The sequence below is a fragment of the Cyanistes caeruleus genome, chromosome 15 (genome assembly GCF_971803275.1).
Source record: "Cyanistes caeruleus chromosome 15, bCyaCae1.hap1.1, whole genome shotgun sequence".
NCBI classification, from domain to species: domain Eukaryota; kingdom Metazoa; phylum Chordata; class Aves; order Passeriformes; family Paridae; genus Cyanistes; species Cyanistes caeruleus.
The window spans coordinates 15,205,736-15,224,879 of record NC_141715.1 but is presented as its reverse complement, the minus strand read 5'-3'; the positions used below and the strand labels follow the sequence as shown (position 1 = coordinate 15,224,879).

The 19,144-nt window shown below is 51.2% G+C and overlaps 1 protein-coding gene across 1 annotated transcript in view; it reads right to left on the bottom strand.

Annotated features, from left to right (window-relative positions):
• The window catches only part of PSD2 (pleckstrin and Sec7 domain containing 2), a 55,944-nt gene that overhangs the window by 15,630 nt on the left and 21,170 nt on the right, over positions 1-19,144 (bottom strand). The window contains exons 3-11 of the mRNA XM_086852308.1: positions 19,039-19,141; positions 16,563-17,093; positions 12,491-12,979; positions 11,273-11,467; positions 8,142-8,222; positions 7,568-7,680; positions 6,880-6,938; positions 1,871-1,960; positions 253-296 (exon numbers count right to left, since the gene is read on the bottom strand). Coding sequence (XP_086708434.1) covers positions 253-296; positions 1,871-1,960; positions 6,880-6,938; positions 7,568-7,680; positions 8,142-8,222; positions 11,273-11,467; positions 12,491-12,979; positions 16,563-17,038 — 1,547 coding nt within the window. The 5' untranslated portion in view covers positions 17,039-17,093; positions 19,039-19,141. The remainder of the gene's footprint in view (positions 1-252; positions 297-1,870; positions 1,961-6,879; positions 6,939-7,567; positions 7,681-8,141; positions 8,223-11,272; positions 11,468-12,490; positions 12,980-16,562; positions 17,094-19,038; positions 19,142-19,144) is intronic.

Below are 19,144 nucleotides of genomic sequence, written 5' to 3'. Positions count from 1 at the left end.
CAGCATTTTACAAGTGTAATAGTAAACAAAGAGGGCATTCCCCTCCTTTAGGTCATGGATCCACAGACTGTCACCAAACTTCCTAAGTGCCTTTGTGTCTAAAGCCATAAATAAACCCCATATGTCTGTCTGCAGAGGGACTTCAGCACTTAAGGGCTTGGCAGGAAATATTCTGGGATTGAAAACATGACTTAGGACCTGCCAGCTCCTTGGAAAGACACACTGCCCCTGTAATGCTTAGCATATACTTACATGGCCCACTCCAGCTTCTCATTCTTGATGGAGTTATACAGTGTCTGAAAAAAGAACATGGAATTAGCTGTGTCTCTCATGGAAGTTGTGCCTGCTCGTGGAGACATCTCCACACCCTGTCTGTGCTCTTGGGGATACTTTCCCTGCTGAAGTGTCCTGGAGAAGCATTTCCCAGTCAGCAGGATGGCTGCTGTGCTGCTGGACCTCTTCTTTCTGTGTGCCACGCTGGCATGACAGCAGCAGAGGGCTCTGGCAGCCAGCCCTGCTCAGGAGCCTGAATATGACATTTTTCACTCATTCTGGGTGCTGTACCTAGCTCTGAGTGAATCCTGGCCTACACACACTGGTGGAAGACTCTGGGATATGCCATGACACCAAAAATGCCTTAACTAGCTGAAATGACAGGGGAGGCTTGAACTGAGCAGCAGGGGAGGGATGAACAACCTTGGCATGAGCTTTTCCAGCTCCTTCTCTGCAAAATTCCAGTGGCTCTCCTGGAAGCCTGGACTAGAAAAGAAGCAGGAGTGGGCTAGCAGAGCAGAATGTGGAGGTGGCCCTGACCACAGAGAGGGGTAGGATAGGGTGAGGTCTGCTGGGAGATCACACAAATTCAGGCCAGGCTGCTGGACCTGCAGCAGTGGTGCTGCTAAACCACGTGGCAGGAGAAAATATTCCCTTTGGGATGTTTAACCATAGCCCATGGTACTGCCCTGGTTGGAACATTGCATTTCATCACGTGGTAGTGGAGGCAGAGAAAAGTTTCAGTGCTGGAGGGTCATGTTTTGGGGTGGGGAGTAGATTTTTTTGGGCATTATCTGAGCTGCTGGAGAAAAAGGGCACCTGGTATGCTCTGAGGGCAGATATGCCACAAATCTGGATAAAACACCACCAGGGAACAGACCTATTTTGGCTCACTGCAAGTGGATGTTATCTATTTTGTGATTTTATTTTTAGGAACTGGATTTTTTGAGTAGGTTTTTAAATATTGGGGGTTTTTTTGATGGTGAAATTAGTTTTTAGGAGAATTTGGATGATTTTTAAAAAATATTTTTAATTGTATTTTTTATATAATGTATATATTATACATACATATACACAATATATAAATTGTATATATATACAATATGTATATTAATACAATGTATATATTATATTTATATTAGTGTATTGTAGATAATTTTGAGGGGTTTTTTTTAGTGGTTTTAATTAGTTTATGGTAGATGGTAGGACTGTGTTTTTTATTTTTGGGGTAGTTGGTTTTAGGTGTATTTTATGTTCTTTTAGGTGAAGGTAAATTGAGGTTCATATTTTTGTTAAAAAATATTTTCATATTTTTGTTCATATTGTTGTTAAAAGAATAGAGAAAAATGTATTTGTAATGTTAATAGCAGTGTATTATTTTGTTGTTCTGGATTTTAGTTTGTATTGGAGTTTTAATACCTTTGGTATAGCAGTGTTTTATGGTGGAGTTATTTTATTTAAGGTATGATTCATGTGGGTTACAATTCTCCTGAAACAACAGAAAAATGCTGATTGAAGGGCTCAGAGTGTCCCAGCAGGACTAGGTGGCACTGCAATAAAACTGCCACTATCCCACTGTCTTTTTATATCCCATTACCTTCAGCAGATCCTTTGCAAAGTCCTTCCCATCATTCAGCCCATCCAGGTTTGCTATGAACTGTTGGCACGACATCTTTTTGCCAATGTTCTGTAAGGCAAAGAAGCAGCTCATTAAACTTGTGGAGAGTTTTGACTTTAGTCAGTGTCTTTCAAAGAACAATTTTATATATAGAGCTGAAGCCTGGGCTTGTCCCAAGAGCTCAAAGGGCTTCTGATCTGATTTGCTGTTGGGCTCTCTGCTTTATTTACTCATGCCAGCATCCAAATGTTTCAAAGGACCTCTTTTTTAATTGTGGAAATAAGACACCTGAAAATTGCCTCTCCAGCTCTTGCTGGAGTGGTGCTGGGTACAGGCTCTGCATCTCAAAACTCAAGACAAGCACTCCTCCTGGTGAAATGACAATGTTTGGATGGGGCTCCAAGCCTGCTGTGGGTGAAATTGTGTGAGCTTGCAGTGCCAGCACCTGGAACAGCCAGCAGTGGGCAGGGAATGCTGGTCCTCGATGGAAGCTGTTATTTTTGATGGCCATTACAAAAAGAAATGGTCCAGCTCCTGGTACTGTGGAGGGGGCAACACATGTACACTGGCAGAATCTGGCAGCCAGGAACACTCTCAGCACCAGCTAATGCCAACAATATTTGGTACTGATGCTTCCAGGCCACCTGGCATCCCTGATATCATGGTTTCATCATCTGTGGCATCATCAGTCTTCTCAAATCCTTTACCCTTCACTCCCTCAGCCTGCAAAGGTGGAGGCAGGCAGCATCTTCCCAAGCCTCCCCTGCAATCCTACCTCTCCAAAGGGATGGAGCAGAGGTGTGGAGGAGTCAGTGGCAATTACAGGGTTCAGAAAAAGGAGTTTGATGTGACAAAGGAAAGATGGGTATCTCCAGTGCCAGGTTATATGGTATCCCTCACCCTCAGTGTGTGGGGCAGACCCCGGTGGGGTGGCTTGGAGGGGGCAGTGGAGCCAGTGAGGACAGCAGGAGCTGCCCCTGGTGCTCCTGAGGATCCAACAGCATCCTGACACTGCTGGGCTTCACCTCAAGGTAAGGGCAGGGTGACCATCCAGGAGGATGTGGAACTATGGCCCAGAAGAGCAGAGGGCTCAGTGAGGAAGAGGAAGGGCCTCAGGGGGTCTGGCAGGGGATGAAGCTGCAGCAGATGATAGAGGAGACGCCCTGCAGGGTGAGATGTGTCCTCTGTGCAAGGAAATCACCTCCTGAAAGAGATGACAGCAGAAACCCCCACCTACAAACGTGCACTGCAGATGACCTGGGGGCTGCTCCCCAGATGAAAGCATCAGCAAGAAGTGAGAGTTTGGGATTAGCTCCCCCTGTCCCCCCCTGCACCCCCTGCCTTCTGTGTGTGCAAACACTCTCGGGCTGCGCAGGGAGCCCAGCTCTGCCTTGGAGCAGCTCTGGCTGATACTCTTAATTATGCCTCCTGCTGGTGCCAGCTCCAGATGAGCTGGCTCCCTTGAGAGATCAAGAAAAAGAGGAGTAAAGCACTGTTACAAATCTGCAGTGCCTGGGGATGTGGTGTGGCACAGCACAGCCCAGCCCTGGTGGCTTTCTCGAGGGGAGCCCCATTAGCCACAGCTGCCAGCCAGGGTTCAGTGGGTACAGAAGGGCTCAGGAAACGAGCAGACATGTAGGGATTTCAGCAGAGAGGAGAGATTTCAGCAGAGGAGAGATTTCAGCAGAGAGGAGATTTCAGCAGAGAGGAGATTTCAGCAGAGAGATTTCTGTGCTTGCTGGGCAGCCAGTTTCGGACAGCAAAGATAAAGGAAAAATCCAGCAGCACAACAGAGGAAAGAGGACAAGGAGGCTGCAGAAGGGAGTTTGGAGGTGAGGCAGGTGCTGCCTGAGAGCAGGGAATTGCTTTGCAGGAGAAGCTGCCCATTCCCAGCCCTGGCCTGAGGCAGGGAAGCAGAGCTCACAGCACTGGTCTCCCAAAGAGTGATTCAGCACTGAATGCAGAGGCCAAGGCATTTCTGGAAATCAGTGAGATAACACAAATCGCCAGTCTCACAGGCCCTTTGTGGGGTTTGTCATGTACTGTCTGGGATTCACTCATCCCAAGGGATGCCTTCCTTTTTGTTGTGTAATCTTTCTCTGGTGCAAGAGACCTCTGAGCTCACCCTGGGGCAGCAGCCACACCGTAGAAAAGCAAATAATTGCTGATTAATTGATCTGGTCCTGGATGAGTTCTAGGCTGCAGGAACAAAATCACACCCCTGCAAGGAACCAGCCTGTAAATTCGGGGTACCAGTGAGCCCTGGGCCACACAAACCTGCTGTGGGCAGACTGGTGGCACTCTGCAGGTGATGCCAGGGGCTGCTCACACCTCGGAGCTCCCCAGCCCTGCCAGTGCTGCTCTCTCAGCACTGCTGCTGACACCGAGCCCGGAATCTGGCTCAAGGACACTGCCACAGGGGATGGAAGATTAACAGGGATGGACAAATGGAGCTAGGGCCTGCCCAGGATCCCATTGGTGCTCTGCTTGTTGAACAAATCCCATCATTACTCCAGCAGGTGGCCTTTCCTAAAGGACCAAAAGGCACCCATGAGTGCTGGTGATGCAGAGGTGTTGATCTGTCACCGTGACAGTGGGAAAGGACACATCCCTAAGCTTTGTCTCCAGGGCAGAGATGGGGCAGGGCAGTGCTTCCTTTGCCATAAAATCTCCTGGAGCTCAAACAGCACCAGCAAGGCAGAAAGTTGCAGTAACTTGGATAATCCTATGTGTATAGTCTTGATGCCTTAGGATTCAGCTTTTGTATTTCTCAGATCCTGTCCTGCTTTAGTGTATAACTCTTAAAACTCCATAGGCTGTCAGCTGCTGTTCTCACATGTTACTGAGACAAAACAATTCCTCTCTGGGCCTGAAACTCAAGGACACCTCACTGCCTCAGGCCCTGAGAGATGTAAACAGTGAATTGGGGGTTGGAACTTGGAGTAAATTACTTCATTACCTGGAAGTTGTAACTGGAGGATTAACCCTTGATATGTAAATGCACCAAACTTTTAATTGTGTGAAAAACTGGAGGCCCTCATCCATCTTGGGTGTGTCCCCCCTGAGGCTTCTGACTGCCCAAGATGCATCTATTGAAGGCCTTCAATAAGTACCTGGCTTTATTATCTTAAGTTTGTCTAACCTCTGTTCTAGGTAGCCACTCCAAGGCATCAGTCTTGGAATGCTTGTTATATATATATATATATATATATATATATATATATATATATATATATATATATATATATATTATGTTATATTATATATTATGTTATATATATTGTTATACTTGGAATGCTTGTTGGTGACTGCTGTCTTTTAAAACCAACTCCAGGTGCTTCCATGAATAGGGAATGTCTCACTTTAAAGTTTTCTGGGTGGTTTGGAAATGGGGTCTGAGTGCACCTGAGTAGAAAATCGCAAGTGCTACAGCCAGGTGCAAATCTCCTGCTCTAAACCTCGGTGTCTTTGCTGGAATGATGGACTGGACCATGGCAGAGGCTGTGCTGTGAGGAACTGCCCCTTTACAGACACACATCCACCCCTCTGTCCTCAGCAAGGGCATTTCCCATTCAGCAATGCACAGTGAAACACTGCAACACACACACGACATTAAAAAGGAAAATAAAATCAAAAGTGACATGGAATATCATGGCAGCATCTCTGACAGGGAGGGGTGGGAGATCAAGTCACACAATCCCAGGTACACCACAGTTCATGGAGGTTTCTTTACACCAGGAGCATTTCATGTGATGATATCAGCTGCTAATGGCTTGCTAAGTAGGGAAGAACACTGCACAATCACTTAGGATTCCAGACAAACAAAATTCCTTACTGTTTTTAACACAAAAAAAAGTAAAATGCCAGTGCTTTAAAGCAAAACACTAGAAGGACTGCACTTACCACCTGGTAAAGGGTTAAAGAGCAGAAAGAGAGGTTCCAGGAGCAGAAGGAAATTTAAAAAAAATAAAAATAAAAAAAAAGAGGAAAAGGAGAAAAAGAAATTAATGTTACACATGCAGAAAAATAAAGAGAAGATTTTTTTCAAAGAAAAGCTCAGGCATTTGCACACCTGGTCAAAAGAAAGCTATTTCTTCTCTGCCTAGATATCATGAGAACATTTCTTCTTACCAGGCCTCTGAGCCAGCTTGTCAATGAAGAATAGAAATGGCAGGGTTTTTGAGGTTTAGGTTGGGTGTTTTTGTCTCAGAGGCAAATTTTTTAATTTTTTTTTTTTTACTTAAAAAAACTAGACAAAATAAGATTATTTTGGATTGAAGTCACATAGTTTGCCTTTTGCCACAATGCTGCTTTTGCTGGTGCAGGAAATGATTTGATGGAAATAATTCCTTGGCTCCAACCATTTTGGCTGGAGGATGAATGCTCTGTGAGACTGATCCCACCACTTTGTGTAGAGACAGGTTACAGGGAGACTTTAAAAGGTGGTGAGAGATTTTCTCACAGCTTCTGCTGTTTTCCAGCCACTCTTTTGGGCACTGAGCTCTGCTCACTCTGCTCTTCATCCCGAGGCATCTCTGCTATGAAACTCTGCCTGTTACATCTTGGGGAGAAGGAACAGCTGGAGCTCACTTCATGTTTTTGGGAAGGAAAGATCAAATCTAGACCTGTGTAAACCCACTGGCCCCCTTGCAGCTGTTTTTGGGGAGAGGTGTCTGCACCCCAAGAGGGAACAGCCCTTCCCTGGCAGGGAAGACCTCACTGGGAGCTCCTGGGGCAGGGCTGAGCTGGGCAACAGCAGAGGAAGCAGCGCTGCCTGTCCCTGCACAGGGAAACTGATGCCAGCAGGACATGCACCTTTGAGTGTGCAGTGACACCCTGCTGTGGACTGGCAGCCAAAATTCCACCTGGAGCAGGTCAGAGAACTCTCTGCCAACCCACCTCAGCTGTCCAGCAACACACTCAGCATCAGGGAGCAGCTCTGCCCTGGGAAGGAGTAAAGGATGGACGCTCCTCCATGGGCTACTTACATGGCCATGGAGGTCTGTGTTCAGCAGCATCAGGGCACAGGTGAGTGTATGAATCCCATCTGAAACACACAACAGTCACACAGCTGGGGCTGACTGCTCCCCTTCTCATGCAGTTCTGCTGGTTGTTGTTCTTGGCAGCCCAACTATTGCAAAACCAAGGCCAGTTGCTGTGTCTGGGGACCTTAAAGAATATCTGCTCCCTTCAGCTGTATAAGATTTAACAAAAAAACAAAACAACAAAAAACACCCCCAAAGACATCCTCTTTTCCCCCAGACTTTACCTTTTCCTAAAACAACCACCATAAAATTGGCTTCACAGCAGTTTTCCTTTAAAAGACCAAACTTCCCACTTGTAAACCCAAAGCAGCTGCTTGTGAAAGTAAAATTCCAGTCCCTGCCTCCTCCCTGGTGCTCTCTAGCCTTTTGGTGAGGTCCTTCAAGGAGCAGTCCATGTGCCAGAATGTGTTTGCACCTCAGTGCTGTGAGCTGGCACATGGGGACTGGTCTGGCTCTGTTTGGGGGGGGATCTGTCAGCACCCAGCACCCCCAGCCCCTCCCAGGGCAGGGATAACGAGCAGGGCAGGATCCCTGGGAAAGGGAGAAGCTGCAGCCGTGTCTGCCTGGCTGTGGGTGGTTGGTTTTGCAGTCCAGCTCTGTGCACAGGTGCCCAGAGGAAAGGAAGCAGTACCTTCAGAGGTGCTCTCTTCGGGGTTGCACTGGCAGTAGCGCCGGGAGAAATGGATCAGCACCCGCTCCCGCTCCTGCGTCTCTCCCATCAGCGGGAACGCCTTCAAGAACGTCCTGCACAGACAAAGGGATGCTCAGAGATCTGCTGCTGGCTAAGGTGGAGGATGGAAAAGGGTCATTTATCCTCTCCCCAGCCCCACACCCTGCAGAGGGGAAGGGATCCATGGAGCTGTGCAGGAAAATGCGCTGCCAGCTGGGGTCTGATCCACCTCGGGCGTGATGGCACCAGGATGGGTGGCCCATCCCAAGGGAAAAAACTGCTCCCACTTGCTCTGGTTCTGTATGGGATGGGGTCCCTGGGAGAGCTGCTCTCCACCTTGGGGAAGCAGGCTCTGGGCCCTCCTGTTGAAGCCCACTTTTGGAGGCAGCCCCTTGTGCCAAATGTGACACCAAAGATTGAATGACAGCCTGGATCTCCCCCCAGTCCCTGCTCCTGTCACATGGATGGCTCACACAGTGCTGGAAGCCTGGAGGAAACCCCAAAATCCCACCACTCTCTCCATCCCAGAGCTCACCTGAGTGCTTTGTCAAGGGTCAGGCCAGTGAAGTCAAAGAAGCTGAGATACTCCTCTGCCACCAGCTTGCTAAATTCATTACTGTAATTAAAGAGAGAGTGGTCAGCCCCTTCGTCAGGGAAGAAGACACTGCCCACAAGAAGAACAGCAGAATGCTGCCTGCTGGCCAGCCCAATCCCAGCAAGACACTGCAGACGCCATCTCAGACACAGGGACACTTGCTCCTGGCCTGGAATGCTGCTGGAAGACCTCCCTGATGCACCCACAGCCAGCCCCAGACACCTGGGAATGAGACACCTGCCCTGCTCCACCTGTGTTGTGCTGCTGGCCAGGCAGAGCCTGCTCCCAGACCAGCCAGGAGGAGCCCATGGGGATATCCTGTGCTCCTCCAACACCTGGTTCTCTCCCAGTGCTGGATGTGTCCCCTCCTCCCACTGAAATATTCCTGCTCCCATCCCACCCCCTGAGCAGAGCCCCTTGCTCCTGTGGCAGGTGGGTGCTGCAGCAGGAGAGCTCAGTGAGCTCCAGGCAGGGGCTGCTGGCTCTGCCAAGGGAACTGGACAGTCACAAGACACCAGAAGGCAGCCAGACCCCTGCAAACAATAAACTCCTGTGTCTCCAGGGACTCAGGGACTTGGATGGGACTCTTCTCCCTGAGCTCCAGAGCCAGTGAACACACCCAGGCCATGGGATAACAACAGTGGCCAGGACAAGGCCATATCCCACCCTAAGATGGGCTTTTGTGTTTGCTCTGGTTTCCTCACTCAGGAATTATCCTCCTGTCTCTGTGCCAGTGCCAGCCCTTCCTGCAGGAATGGGTGACACTTCCACCATGAGGACAGAGACATTCCTACAAGGAGAGCCAGGCATTTCCCATGGGGACATTCCTGCCATGCCCTGCCTGGTGGGCCTGCACGGTATTTCCTGTGGGGACGTGCTTGGCATCCTCTGGCTGCTGCCCTTTCAGCCTCTACAGACCTCCTCTCACCTTACACCCCAGTTTGATGCTCCCTCCCTCTGCCTGCTTTGGGAGGGTCCAGGCACCAAGAGTTCTGGCAGAGCTGCTGGGTCACAAGCCACCCCAGGAGGACACAGGAGCCATGGCCTTTCCTCCCAGTCCATTCCCGTGTGGACACAAAGATTGCAGTGATTTACAGCCTGAATCCCACTGCCCTGCAGGGCTGGGCTCCTTTTTGCATCCCCTGGGTCACTTCAGAGCCATAAGAAGCTTGTGTGAGTCAAAGCTCATCTCTGGGGGATAAACCAGGCCTCGTGCCCACGTGGTGCTGCCCATGGCTGGGACCCTGACAGATCCCAGGGCACTGCCATGCTGGAACTGTCCTGGGCTGCTGCCACAGGCATTTGGTGAGCAAAGTTCTGGAAACCCTACAAGGAAGTGCCTGGCACTGCCACCTTCACAGCCTGGGACAGTTCAACCTCCACCCAGCACAAGATGTGACTGGGCACTGATGGAGCTGGCAGGGCCACAGAGAAATGCTGGAACAAGAGTCTTCCATGGAGAGTTCAGCTGCCCAAACATTTACCCTTCAGTGGGACAATGGCAATTCCTGGGTTTTAGGTTAATTTCACATAATTGAGGCAGATGGAAACAAACTGAGGGAAGATATCCAACCTCCATTTCCTTGTTTGTCGAGCCTTTTCTGCCTGTTTGACAATGATGAATACTTTTGGCTTTGGTTTATCTTCTTTGTTTCTTTTTTTTAGAAAATTGCCAATTATCAGAAAGAAAAAAGAAGTAGTAAAATGTGATTTCACTTTTTGTACAGCTCTCTTAAACAGAGCTGGTCTGAAAGCATCACTTAAACTTAGCCTGCTCCCAGCACTATAGGTTGGTCTTAGTCTTGCTCACTTAAGACAATGTGACTTAATACCTATATTAATACCTATAAATATTTATCTTCACCCTATTTCCTTTTTCTGCTCTGTCAATCCACCTGTGTGATCCAAGAGTCTGCAGCTCTATTTAGGTCTCATGTCAGGAAATGGTTCAGATGTCAAAACCCAGCTGATCAAAACAAAGTTTTTATTTCAAAGGCTGTGTGAATTCCCAGATGTGGGTCACCAAACAGCCTCCCAAGGCTGGAGGGTCGCAGGCGTGAGTGAGGACTGCAGGAAATAGCAAAGGGACAGACTCAGAAACCCAGTGCTTGAAACTTGCCCCCTCGGTGAGCTGTCATGGCAAATTTGAAAGAAAGGAGAAGGATGTTACACACCTGAGGCAAGAGCAACCAGCAATGCACCTGCTACAAGAACCTCAGCAAAGGAGGAGAATGAGGACGTTGCCAGGTGATGCCAAGAGCCTCTCTAGGAGACAATTCCTGGGCTCCTTCTGTCCCAGCACTAAGCTGGGAATCACACCCAAGCCTTGGTGCTGAAAGTGTGGATATTTGCTGAGGGACAGGTGTGTTCTGCTGGTCTGGGCAGGGGGGAGACATTCCAAGGACAAAAAATAAAATAAAATAAATCCCAGCAACACAGGTTATATCTGATCCAGGCTAAGGATGATGGGGATTGGTGCCTTCACACCCACTGGCATCCTAAAATAATCTGTTACTGCTACACTTGTTACTGTTACTCTGTCTCTTAGAAATCTCTGTAACTCTCCCACTTCTGAATCTTTTTTGATTTCCCTTCTGCCTCACCCAGGCAAATCTACCAGCTGAAGAGCCTGGACCTCCCTGTGTGCCCCTGGCTCTCCAGCAAACCCTTCCTGCCCTGGTACAGGGTTGGGAGGCTCTGCAGCAAGAACATTTTGGGGTGCAGGCATGAAAAACCAGGGGAGTGGCAGGGAGCCCAGGGCAGCAGCAGATGTGGCTCCCAAACCCTTCAGCCTGGGGATTGCTTTAATCTTGCTGGGCTCTTCCCGAAGGCAGGAAGCTTTTGGTTCTGCTGGGCAGCAGCTTGTGACATTTACTGCCCAACACTCCAGGCAGCTTGTAGGATTCTTATTTTAAGGGCATTGAGCTTCCAGCTTCAACTGGAAGGATCAGCCCTGACTGCATGCAGCACACAGGCCTGACCCTTCCTGCCTTTTCCTGCCTTTTCCTGCCCTCCCAGCACTCCCCAGCCCCGTGTCTCTGCCACCCCTCCCAGGGCTGACTCCCACGTACTTTTTCCCGAGCTGTCGGGCCACGTCGCAGCGCTTGAAGCCCTCGAGGTTGTAGAGGCGCTTGGCCAACCTCTTGGCAGCCTCGCTGTCCGCCCTGCAGCCGTTGGCCAGGGTGTCCGTGCTGCCCTGGTCCAGCTGCTCCGTGCTGCCCATGTCCGAGTCCGAGTCTGACAGGGTGTCCTTCAGGCTGGCGTCGCTGTGCAGAGACAAGAAACATTCAAGGAGCTGCAGCGAGACTCGGTGAAACCCACAGAAAACTCCACATTTTGTTTTCTTCTCGCCCTCACAAAAAACAAACAAAAAAAAGACACATGAAAAAAACCAGCAAGATGGCTGTGAACTGTTGGACAAACCCGCCTTCATTGCAGCTCCAATTAAACAGTGCAGCCTAATTGCAAATTGGTAGAAAAGGTCGGAGGTAGGGCGGCTTCCCCCTGAGAAATGAGAATGCATCAAAGCATGCAGCCTCAACACCTTTTAAGCTTCCCCTCTCCCCACTAGGGATCCCAAGCTCTTTCCAAGCCATGGACATCCTGGAAATCTTAGGGATAGATGCTGTGCTTTTCACTTTGGGTTATTTGCTGAGGATGAGAAACTGCACTTGTATAAATCATGTCAGTGGGACTGGCACCAGACCAGTTTTTACTGCCTCATGGCCAGCTGTGCCACAGACAACACTCTGAGCACGTAGGTGTGGATACAGCCCTTTATTTTCCTGCCCAAAGCCACTTACAGCACCATTTTTGAGCAGTGTGACTCACTGCTGGCCTGATGGCTGGGCATACAATCGCTCCAGCTCTCCCCTGACCTGGCTGCTCATCACCTGGCTTCCTCACGCAGGGAACCCCCTGCAGATGAGCTGCTGCCTCCCAGGGGTGATGGTTTGGGTCTGAGCTGGTCCAGAGGATGAAGTCTCTGCTGATCTCCTCGTTGCCTGCAGAAGAACCTTTGGGGAGGCTTCTGTAAGGGAAGCTTTGAGGTTTCCCTGCACATCAGAGGCATTTGGGAGGGCACTTGGCCATCCCCAACCTGCCAAGGGCTTTTCAGGTGCAGGTGAAAGCTTTCCTGCTGGTGTGTGGCCTTTCTGGCACAACAACACATGAGAGGAAGCACAAGGGGTGAAAGAGCAGTTCCAACTCAATCACATCCACCGAGCCTTGTCCCTGGACTGGGATCTCATAAGAAAAGGAGCCACTGTCCAAGAAACTCCCTGCCTTACCTGATGGAGTTAATGATCTTGGTGGCATCTTCCTCTGAGCCTTCCACGTGGAACCCATTTGGAATACTCTTCAAGGACAGCCTGCTCAGCACGTTCTCTGACCTGCTGCTGGTAATTGAGTGTCTGAGAGGGCTCCCAAAATCCCCCTCCGCTGGCTTGGCTGCCGCCTGCTCTTGCTTATCAGCAGCCATGTGCTGAAGGGCTTCTCTCTGCTGGGCTGCCAGTTTCTGCTCCAAGAGCTCGGGGCTCTCCTTGGCCCTTTGCTGGATCAGTGGGGTGAGAGGTGCCTCAAAACTGACACAGCTGTCTGTCTCGTCTGTGAGGGAGAGCACGTCCAGAGAGTCCAGGCTGCTGTAGTACGTCCCCTTCATAAGGTCAGACTCGACAATCTTCTCAAAGGTCGAGCTGAAGCCATCCCTGATGTCTTTGAATTGGAAATGCTCCCTGTCATCATCACTGCAGCTCAGCTTGGCATCTCCAGAAGCAAACCTGGAGCAAAAGGAGAAATGTAGAAAATACTGTCAAGGCAATTCTGGCCTTGTTCCTCTTGGAGCTGGGAGGCAAGAGAAGAGGCAGAAATGGCTGCTGTGATAATGGCCCTTGGGATCTTCGTGTGGTATAACCTACTTGATTCCCAATTTTGTTACAAGATTCTAGAGCTGAAAAAAACAGTTTTGTGATGAGTGATCCCAGAGGCCCAGCCAGCCCTTCATTTTGTCATGTTCCAGTAAAAAGCCAGACCTCCAAACTGGAGACTTTTGCATACAACACCTGGATCCAGTGCCAGAATAACCTTGTGGTTATTACTTAGCAGGTCCCACACTGACATAATCCCAAGGAAGACATCCCTGCTCTTTCATACAGAATCATCTCTATTACCTGCTCACACCACAGACCTTGGTAATTCCAGCCCTATACTTGTCCCCAACGGCCCTTCACCACCCCCGTGTCCCTCCTTTGGACACTTCCTAACAGCTTTAGATCTTTCTCATATTGTGGTGACCAGAACTGCCCCAGGGCTCGAGGTGAGGCCACCCCAGCTCAGAGCAGAGTGGGACAATGCCCTTCCTGGCCCAGCTGGCCATGCTGGGCCTGATGCCCCCATGGTTGTCCCTCCCAGCTTCCAGGGCACCGCTGTCTCGTGTTCAACTTGCCATCACAAGTTTGCTGTGTTGGTGGAGCGTGGATCCTGCCAGAGAAGGACATGATGGAAACCAGGACTTTCTTGCCTCTGCACTGCAGTCTTTCTGCAAAGTTTTTCTGAAACTTTATTTGATGGAATGTGAATTTTTTGACAGCTATATGTTGCCATGGGAGGAAATGTGTGGGCAAAAGCCGCAGTCCCAAAACTGCAGGTGCTGAGTGTGTCTACAAGCAAAAGGTGGGGATTTCTCTGGTAAAAATTTTGCTCTTTTTCCATGAGTTCATGGGGCTGAAAATTGAAAGTATCATTCCCTGGTGGATCTTGCAGTTGGACTGCAGAGCTGTGACCACCCTGACATCAGCAGGGCCAATGCTGGGGGATTCTGAGAAGGCAAAAGACCTCTAGGCAACACAGCCACACTGAAAGGAAAATGGGGCTCTGACAAACAGTAGATGCCATGGGATAAACCAGAAAGGAAAAAAAAAGGGATTCAGTTAATGCAAACTGCAACACAAACACTCAATCTTTGGTTCTATTTCCCTGTTTGTTTTTTTTTACCAACCTATTCCTGCATAGAAGCACTAACCTACCTTCAGGAGGACAATCATGGGTTCTTTCTCCAGCTCTACCATGGAGTGATGACCTTGGATGACTTCCCCCTTTAATTCTCCATTCCAGTGGGAAGAGCAAGACTCAACACCTTCTTGTGAAATACTTTAAAATTCAGGGAGAAAATGCATCATACAAGCAGTAACGTGCAGACGATGACAAATGATTTGTCATCAGGAACAAATAGCTGACTGCTCATTAGTAAAACATTGGTTTTTAAACCAGGCTCTCCTATACCCAGAACGGGTCATTACAGCAATTCCTCGAAGGGGAGTAAAGAAAAAAATGGGGAAGCTCAGAGGTGATGCAGGATGACAGCAGCTTCCTGGTGCCTTGGTCCATCTGTCAGTTCTTCCTGACCCACACTGACCCAGGAGAGCCCGACAGTCCGTGTGGTCAGGGCAGAGCAGCTCCACGCTGTGCTTGGCCCAGCCACACGTTCCTGCCATTTACCCTAAAGATAGGTGGGCAAAGCACAGATGAGCTCCACCACAGTGAGCTAACCTGATCTGCAGGCACTAAGTGGTTTCCCAGACTTCAGCTGTGTCCCAGAAGTTTTCCAGCTGCCCTTCTGCTTTGAATATAGCGTGTGACTTGTCCCTTGTGCATTCAGCCTCCCAAAAGATTCATTTGCTATCCAAGTGAATATGTTCAGAGCATGAGATCACGGACTCTGCATGCAGACCCCAGTCAGGTTGCATCATCCCCAGATCCTCAGCCTGCCACTTCTACCAATTCATGCCCTAGTACCTTAAAATAATTGCACTTCCAGTGATTGCAGCAGCATTCTCTGACCACACTTAGTTTCCTCTTGAACTTGCAGCCTCTGCCAGGGAGCCACCTACCAAGCAAATATGATTCCCCTGAAACCTGAGACACTTGCAGCTATCCAAGACCTGACTGCATAGCTCACGGGGCTCGTGGGACCTGCCTGGGGACAGGCTCCCCGAGCTCTGCGGGCAGCAGCAGCCTGCCCCGGACACTTCCTCTGCAACACCTTCGGTTGTGCTTTTTGAAGCAGTGCTGCTGCTTCTTCCTGGGGCTCTCGAGCGAAACTAACCACAAGCTTTTTATAAAGAAGCCTGTTCAACAGCAGAGAAACAAAGCAGGAGGGATGCCTGCTGTCAGCCCACGTCCTGCGTGGCTCCCCAGCTCTGCTGCCCACGCTCCAGACAGCGCTCGGAACGCGCAGCTCAGCACAGAGCCTGCTTGGGGCTGGAGCTAGGAGATGATCCCCAGGCCACCTTGGCCACCCTGTCCCTTCATAGCTCCTCTTCAGAAGGCCACACTCCCCTGGGACAGCCCCTGCTCTTCTTCGGCCCCTCCTGCTTGCAGCATCTCTCCTGCCCCACGGTAGGTGCACAAGGCAGGGCTGTAAAATTCACAGCAGGCATCAGCCCCGGGTGGCTACAGCACAGAGCCCCGGCTGGTGTCTGGTGGCAAAGGGAAGCACCCATACCCCTCCCGCAGGAATGGCAGGGGAAGAACCTCTTCATCCTCTCCTCATCCCAGTGACCTTCAGTCCCCCTAAGCCCCCAGCCTGCAGAATCCCATGGAGGTCTAGGAACCTGCAGAGGCATAAAATCAGCTGTGGATAGCACACCAGCCTGGAGAGTTCTCCTGAGCCAGACAAGAGGACTCAGGGACATTGCACACATGCAGGTTTGTCTCAGGCACTTGAGAATTGGATGACTCCTGTACCTTCTGTCTCACACTGCTGTCCCTGTCACCCAGGTACTGGTAACACCTGCCACAGGTGCAGTGGCGAGCAAAGCTCAGTGCCGTGCCCACTTTCAGATCCACAGCTGCCACCTGCTAGCCCAGGGACTATCCATGCTGCCAGGGACTTCCAGGGCACACCAGCCTCCCAGACAAGCCTGCCTCTCCAGAGTCCCCAGGCTCTTGGACTTGTCCTAAGTTGCCTCAGGTAACTTTGCCATAAGTGCTGCAATTGAATCTCCAACTTGCAAGAGGGACACCCCTAAACTGAGCACAACCAGCTCCTCTCGAGATCCCAAAAGCTTCCCCTTCACTTTAGTGACTCTGTGAGCAGACACTGGCTCTAATCACAGCTTTCCGCATTTGCAACAGGAAAAAAAAACCGTGTGAGAAGCCCAGAGACTAAAAGGAGTAAAACATTACAAGCAGGGAAAAAATGTGCAAGAAGCCCAAAGAGAAACAGGAGTGGAAAGCCACAGCCAGCCATGGGAGCAGCTGCAGCTCTTTAAGCTGATGAGTTACACACGGAGCAGAGTAACTCGAACCAAGGAGCCTCGAAAACAACACACACAAACCCAGAGCCGAGCCGACCTTACTCACCCGAACTGCTCCTCTGCCTCGTCAGCACTCAGAGCTTCTGAGGAGCCCAGGACGCTGTGCCACCTCTCCTTGCTGAGGCTCCCGCTCGCTGTCTGCAGGCTGGGGGAGCCGCTGTCCCCCGGCTCGGGGCTGCTCCTCCCGGGTGTGTCCCCGTGCTGCGGCCGCTCCCGGCCCGGGGCCAGCGCGGTGTCCACCCCGTTGGCCAGCACTGCCCCGTCCGCCCCGCCGGCAGCGCCCGAGCCTCGGCCCGGCTCGCCCAGCCTCTCGCCTGGCTCCGTCACCGCTCCCAGATGTTGGTGCCGCTGCTCCCCCTGCGCTCGGGAGGGCTGAGCAGCGCTCCGGGGGCCGGCTCTCCCGCTGGCAGGCTCCGCTGCCGGCCCCGGCTGCTCGGCCCCGGCGCCGCAGGACAGCGGGGACGGGCAGCGCGGCTCGCCCTCGTCTGCGGCACAGCATGGCAACGGGCTGCTCTCGCTCATGTTCCGCTCCTTGGCCCGGCAATCACGGCAGGGATCGGCTCAGGCTCGGCGCTACCTGCGAGGGAAAAGAAACCACAGCGTGGGCATCGGGCAGGGCAGGGCAGCCGAGCTCACATCCTCACGGGAAAAGCAGGGAAGGACTCCTCCGGTGTTCGGTGATTTTGAAGGCTCCTCACTCAGGGCAGTGAGATGGGAGAGGAAAAGCTGCTGTTGTGGTGCTGAACCACTGGGGGCCCAGGCGCCCTTTTCCTGCTGCTCCCGTAACCCCAGAGAGCCTCAGAACACGGGATGTGTCCCATGCAGGCTGTTTGTGCCCAGGGCTGGGGACACGACCGTGGCACGGCTGCATTTCCCAGACTCTCTGCTGGCATTCCCTGGTACTCCCTGCCCTCCAGAAACAGGAGAAATAGGTGAAACGGGCAGTGAGCGTGATTTATTCTTTTTCAGCCGTTCTAAGCAGCTGTGCTGTGCCAACCTGTGCGATTCTCCCTGCTGACTTAGCATTTCTGCAGAGCATCTTGCCTGCCAGAGCACCACTTCTCCCAACACACCAGTACTGCTGAAGGGTGTCACAAGCTGCCAGCTAAAACTCTGGCAAAAGCGTCCTGATTGAATATTCCCTGGGATGCTTTCTCTGTAGGGCAAGGGAAGGACACTGGTTCGCATTGATATAAATAATTTTTTGACAAAAAGGCACTTTATTAGCAAATAGACCCATTGATGCAAAGTCTGCAAGGTCTTACAGGCACCATCCTCAGCTCCACAGTGCTGTGAAAGCTTTGCTCCATCATGATCCTCCCACAGCTGCAGCCAAGTGCCACCAGAAATGATCTCTGCTGGAAGCAGGGGTATTCTGCATGGCACCCAGGCTGAGCCACTGGAACAGCTGATTTTGGTTTTAAGCAATATATGTCTTCACTGATATTTTAAAAATATTATCTGTCTTCATAGGGCTGTTCAGCCTGGAGGAAGGAAAGCTCCAGGGAGACCTTAGAGCCCAATACGGAACCTAAAGGGACTCCAAGAGAGCTGGAGAGGGACTTTGGCCATGAAGTGAGAGGACAAGGGCAAATGGATTCACACAGAGGGCAGGGCTGCATTAGAGACTAGGAAGAAATTCTTCCCTGTGAGGGTGGAGAGGCCCTGGAACAGATTTCCCAGAGAAGCTGTGGCTGCCCCATCCCTGGAAGTGTCCAGGGCCAGGTTGGACAGGACTTGGAGCAACCTGGGACAGTGGAAGGTGTCCCTGCCATGGCAAGAGTTGGAAGATAATCCCAACCCAAACCATTTGGTGATGTGGCTGTGATTCATCTGGACAGGAAGCCTGGCCAATCAGTGCCAGCAGGCAGACAGGACTTTGGGGTTCTCCCTCTAACCCGGTTCCTAACTCACATCTGAAGCAGATCATTCAACTGCCTCAGTTTCCCTCTCAGCGAACCATCACCTTTGAGCAGCCAGGAGGGTGGCCAGGTTCAGAAGAAGACTCTGGCTGCTCTCACTTGCTGAGCTGAAGCTTTCATTAGCAGTAAAATCACTAATTGCTTGGCCAGGTCAGGGCTCTACCAGTTCTTGTTAACAAGGGGTGCAGAACTGCAGCTGCTCTTACAGAGCACCTCTCACTCTGTGGAGATGTCAGCAGCCCCTCCCTGCTGCTGATCCCTCAGTGCCAGAGGAAGGCAGAGGTGGGATTCAGACCAAAAACACCCCTCTTTGGCCTGGGTAAGGGCAGATCCACAGAGGAACATGCTGAGCTGCTGCTGAGCAGGACAGATCCCACAGGGAACCCCAATTCCTGCCTGACTTTGTTCCCATCCCACAGGCCAGGCAATCCTGGACCTCAGATCCAGCCCGCTCTCCGTGTCCTGCTCCCCACAGCTGGGAGCTGTGGTGGGCTGGGGACTTCAGAGCCCTGCATGGGGTGAAGCACCCCTTGAGGGCTGCAGGTGCCACAGTCCTGAGATGGGGCAAGTCCCTCCTGGAGGCAGTGCTGGCAGTTTTACCTCTTCTCCACGTGCATCCGTGTGCATCCCTCACAGTCACAGCGCGCGTGGCATCGCCACCCCTGTCACAGCCGGCCGCTCCCGATCCCTGCACGGCCCCTGCCTG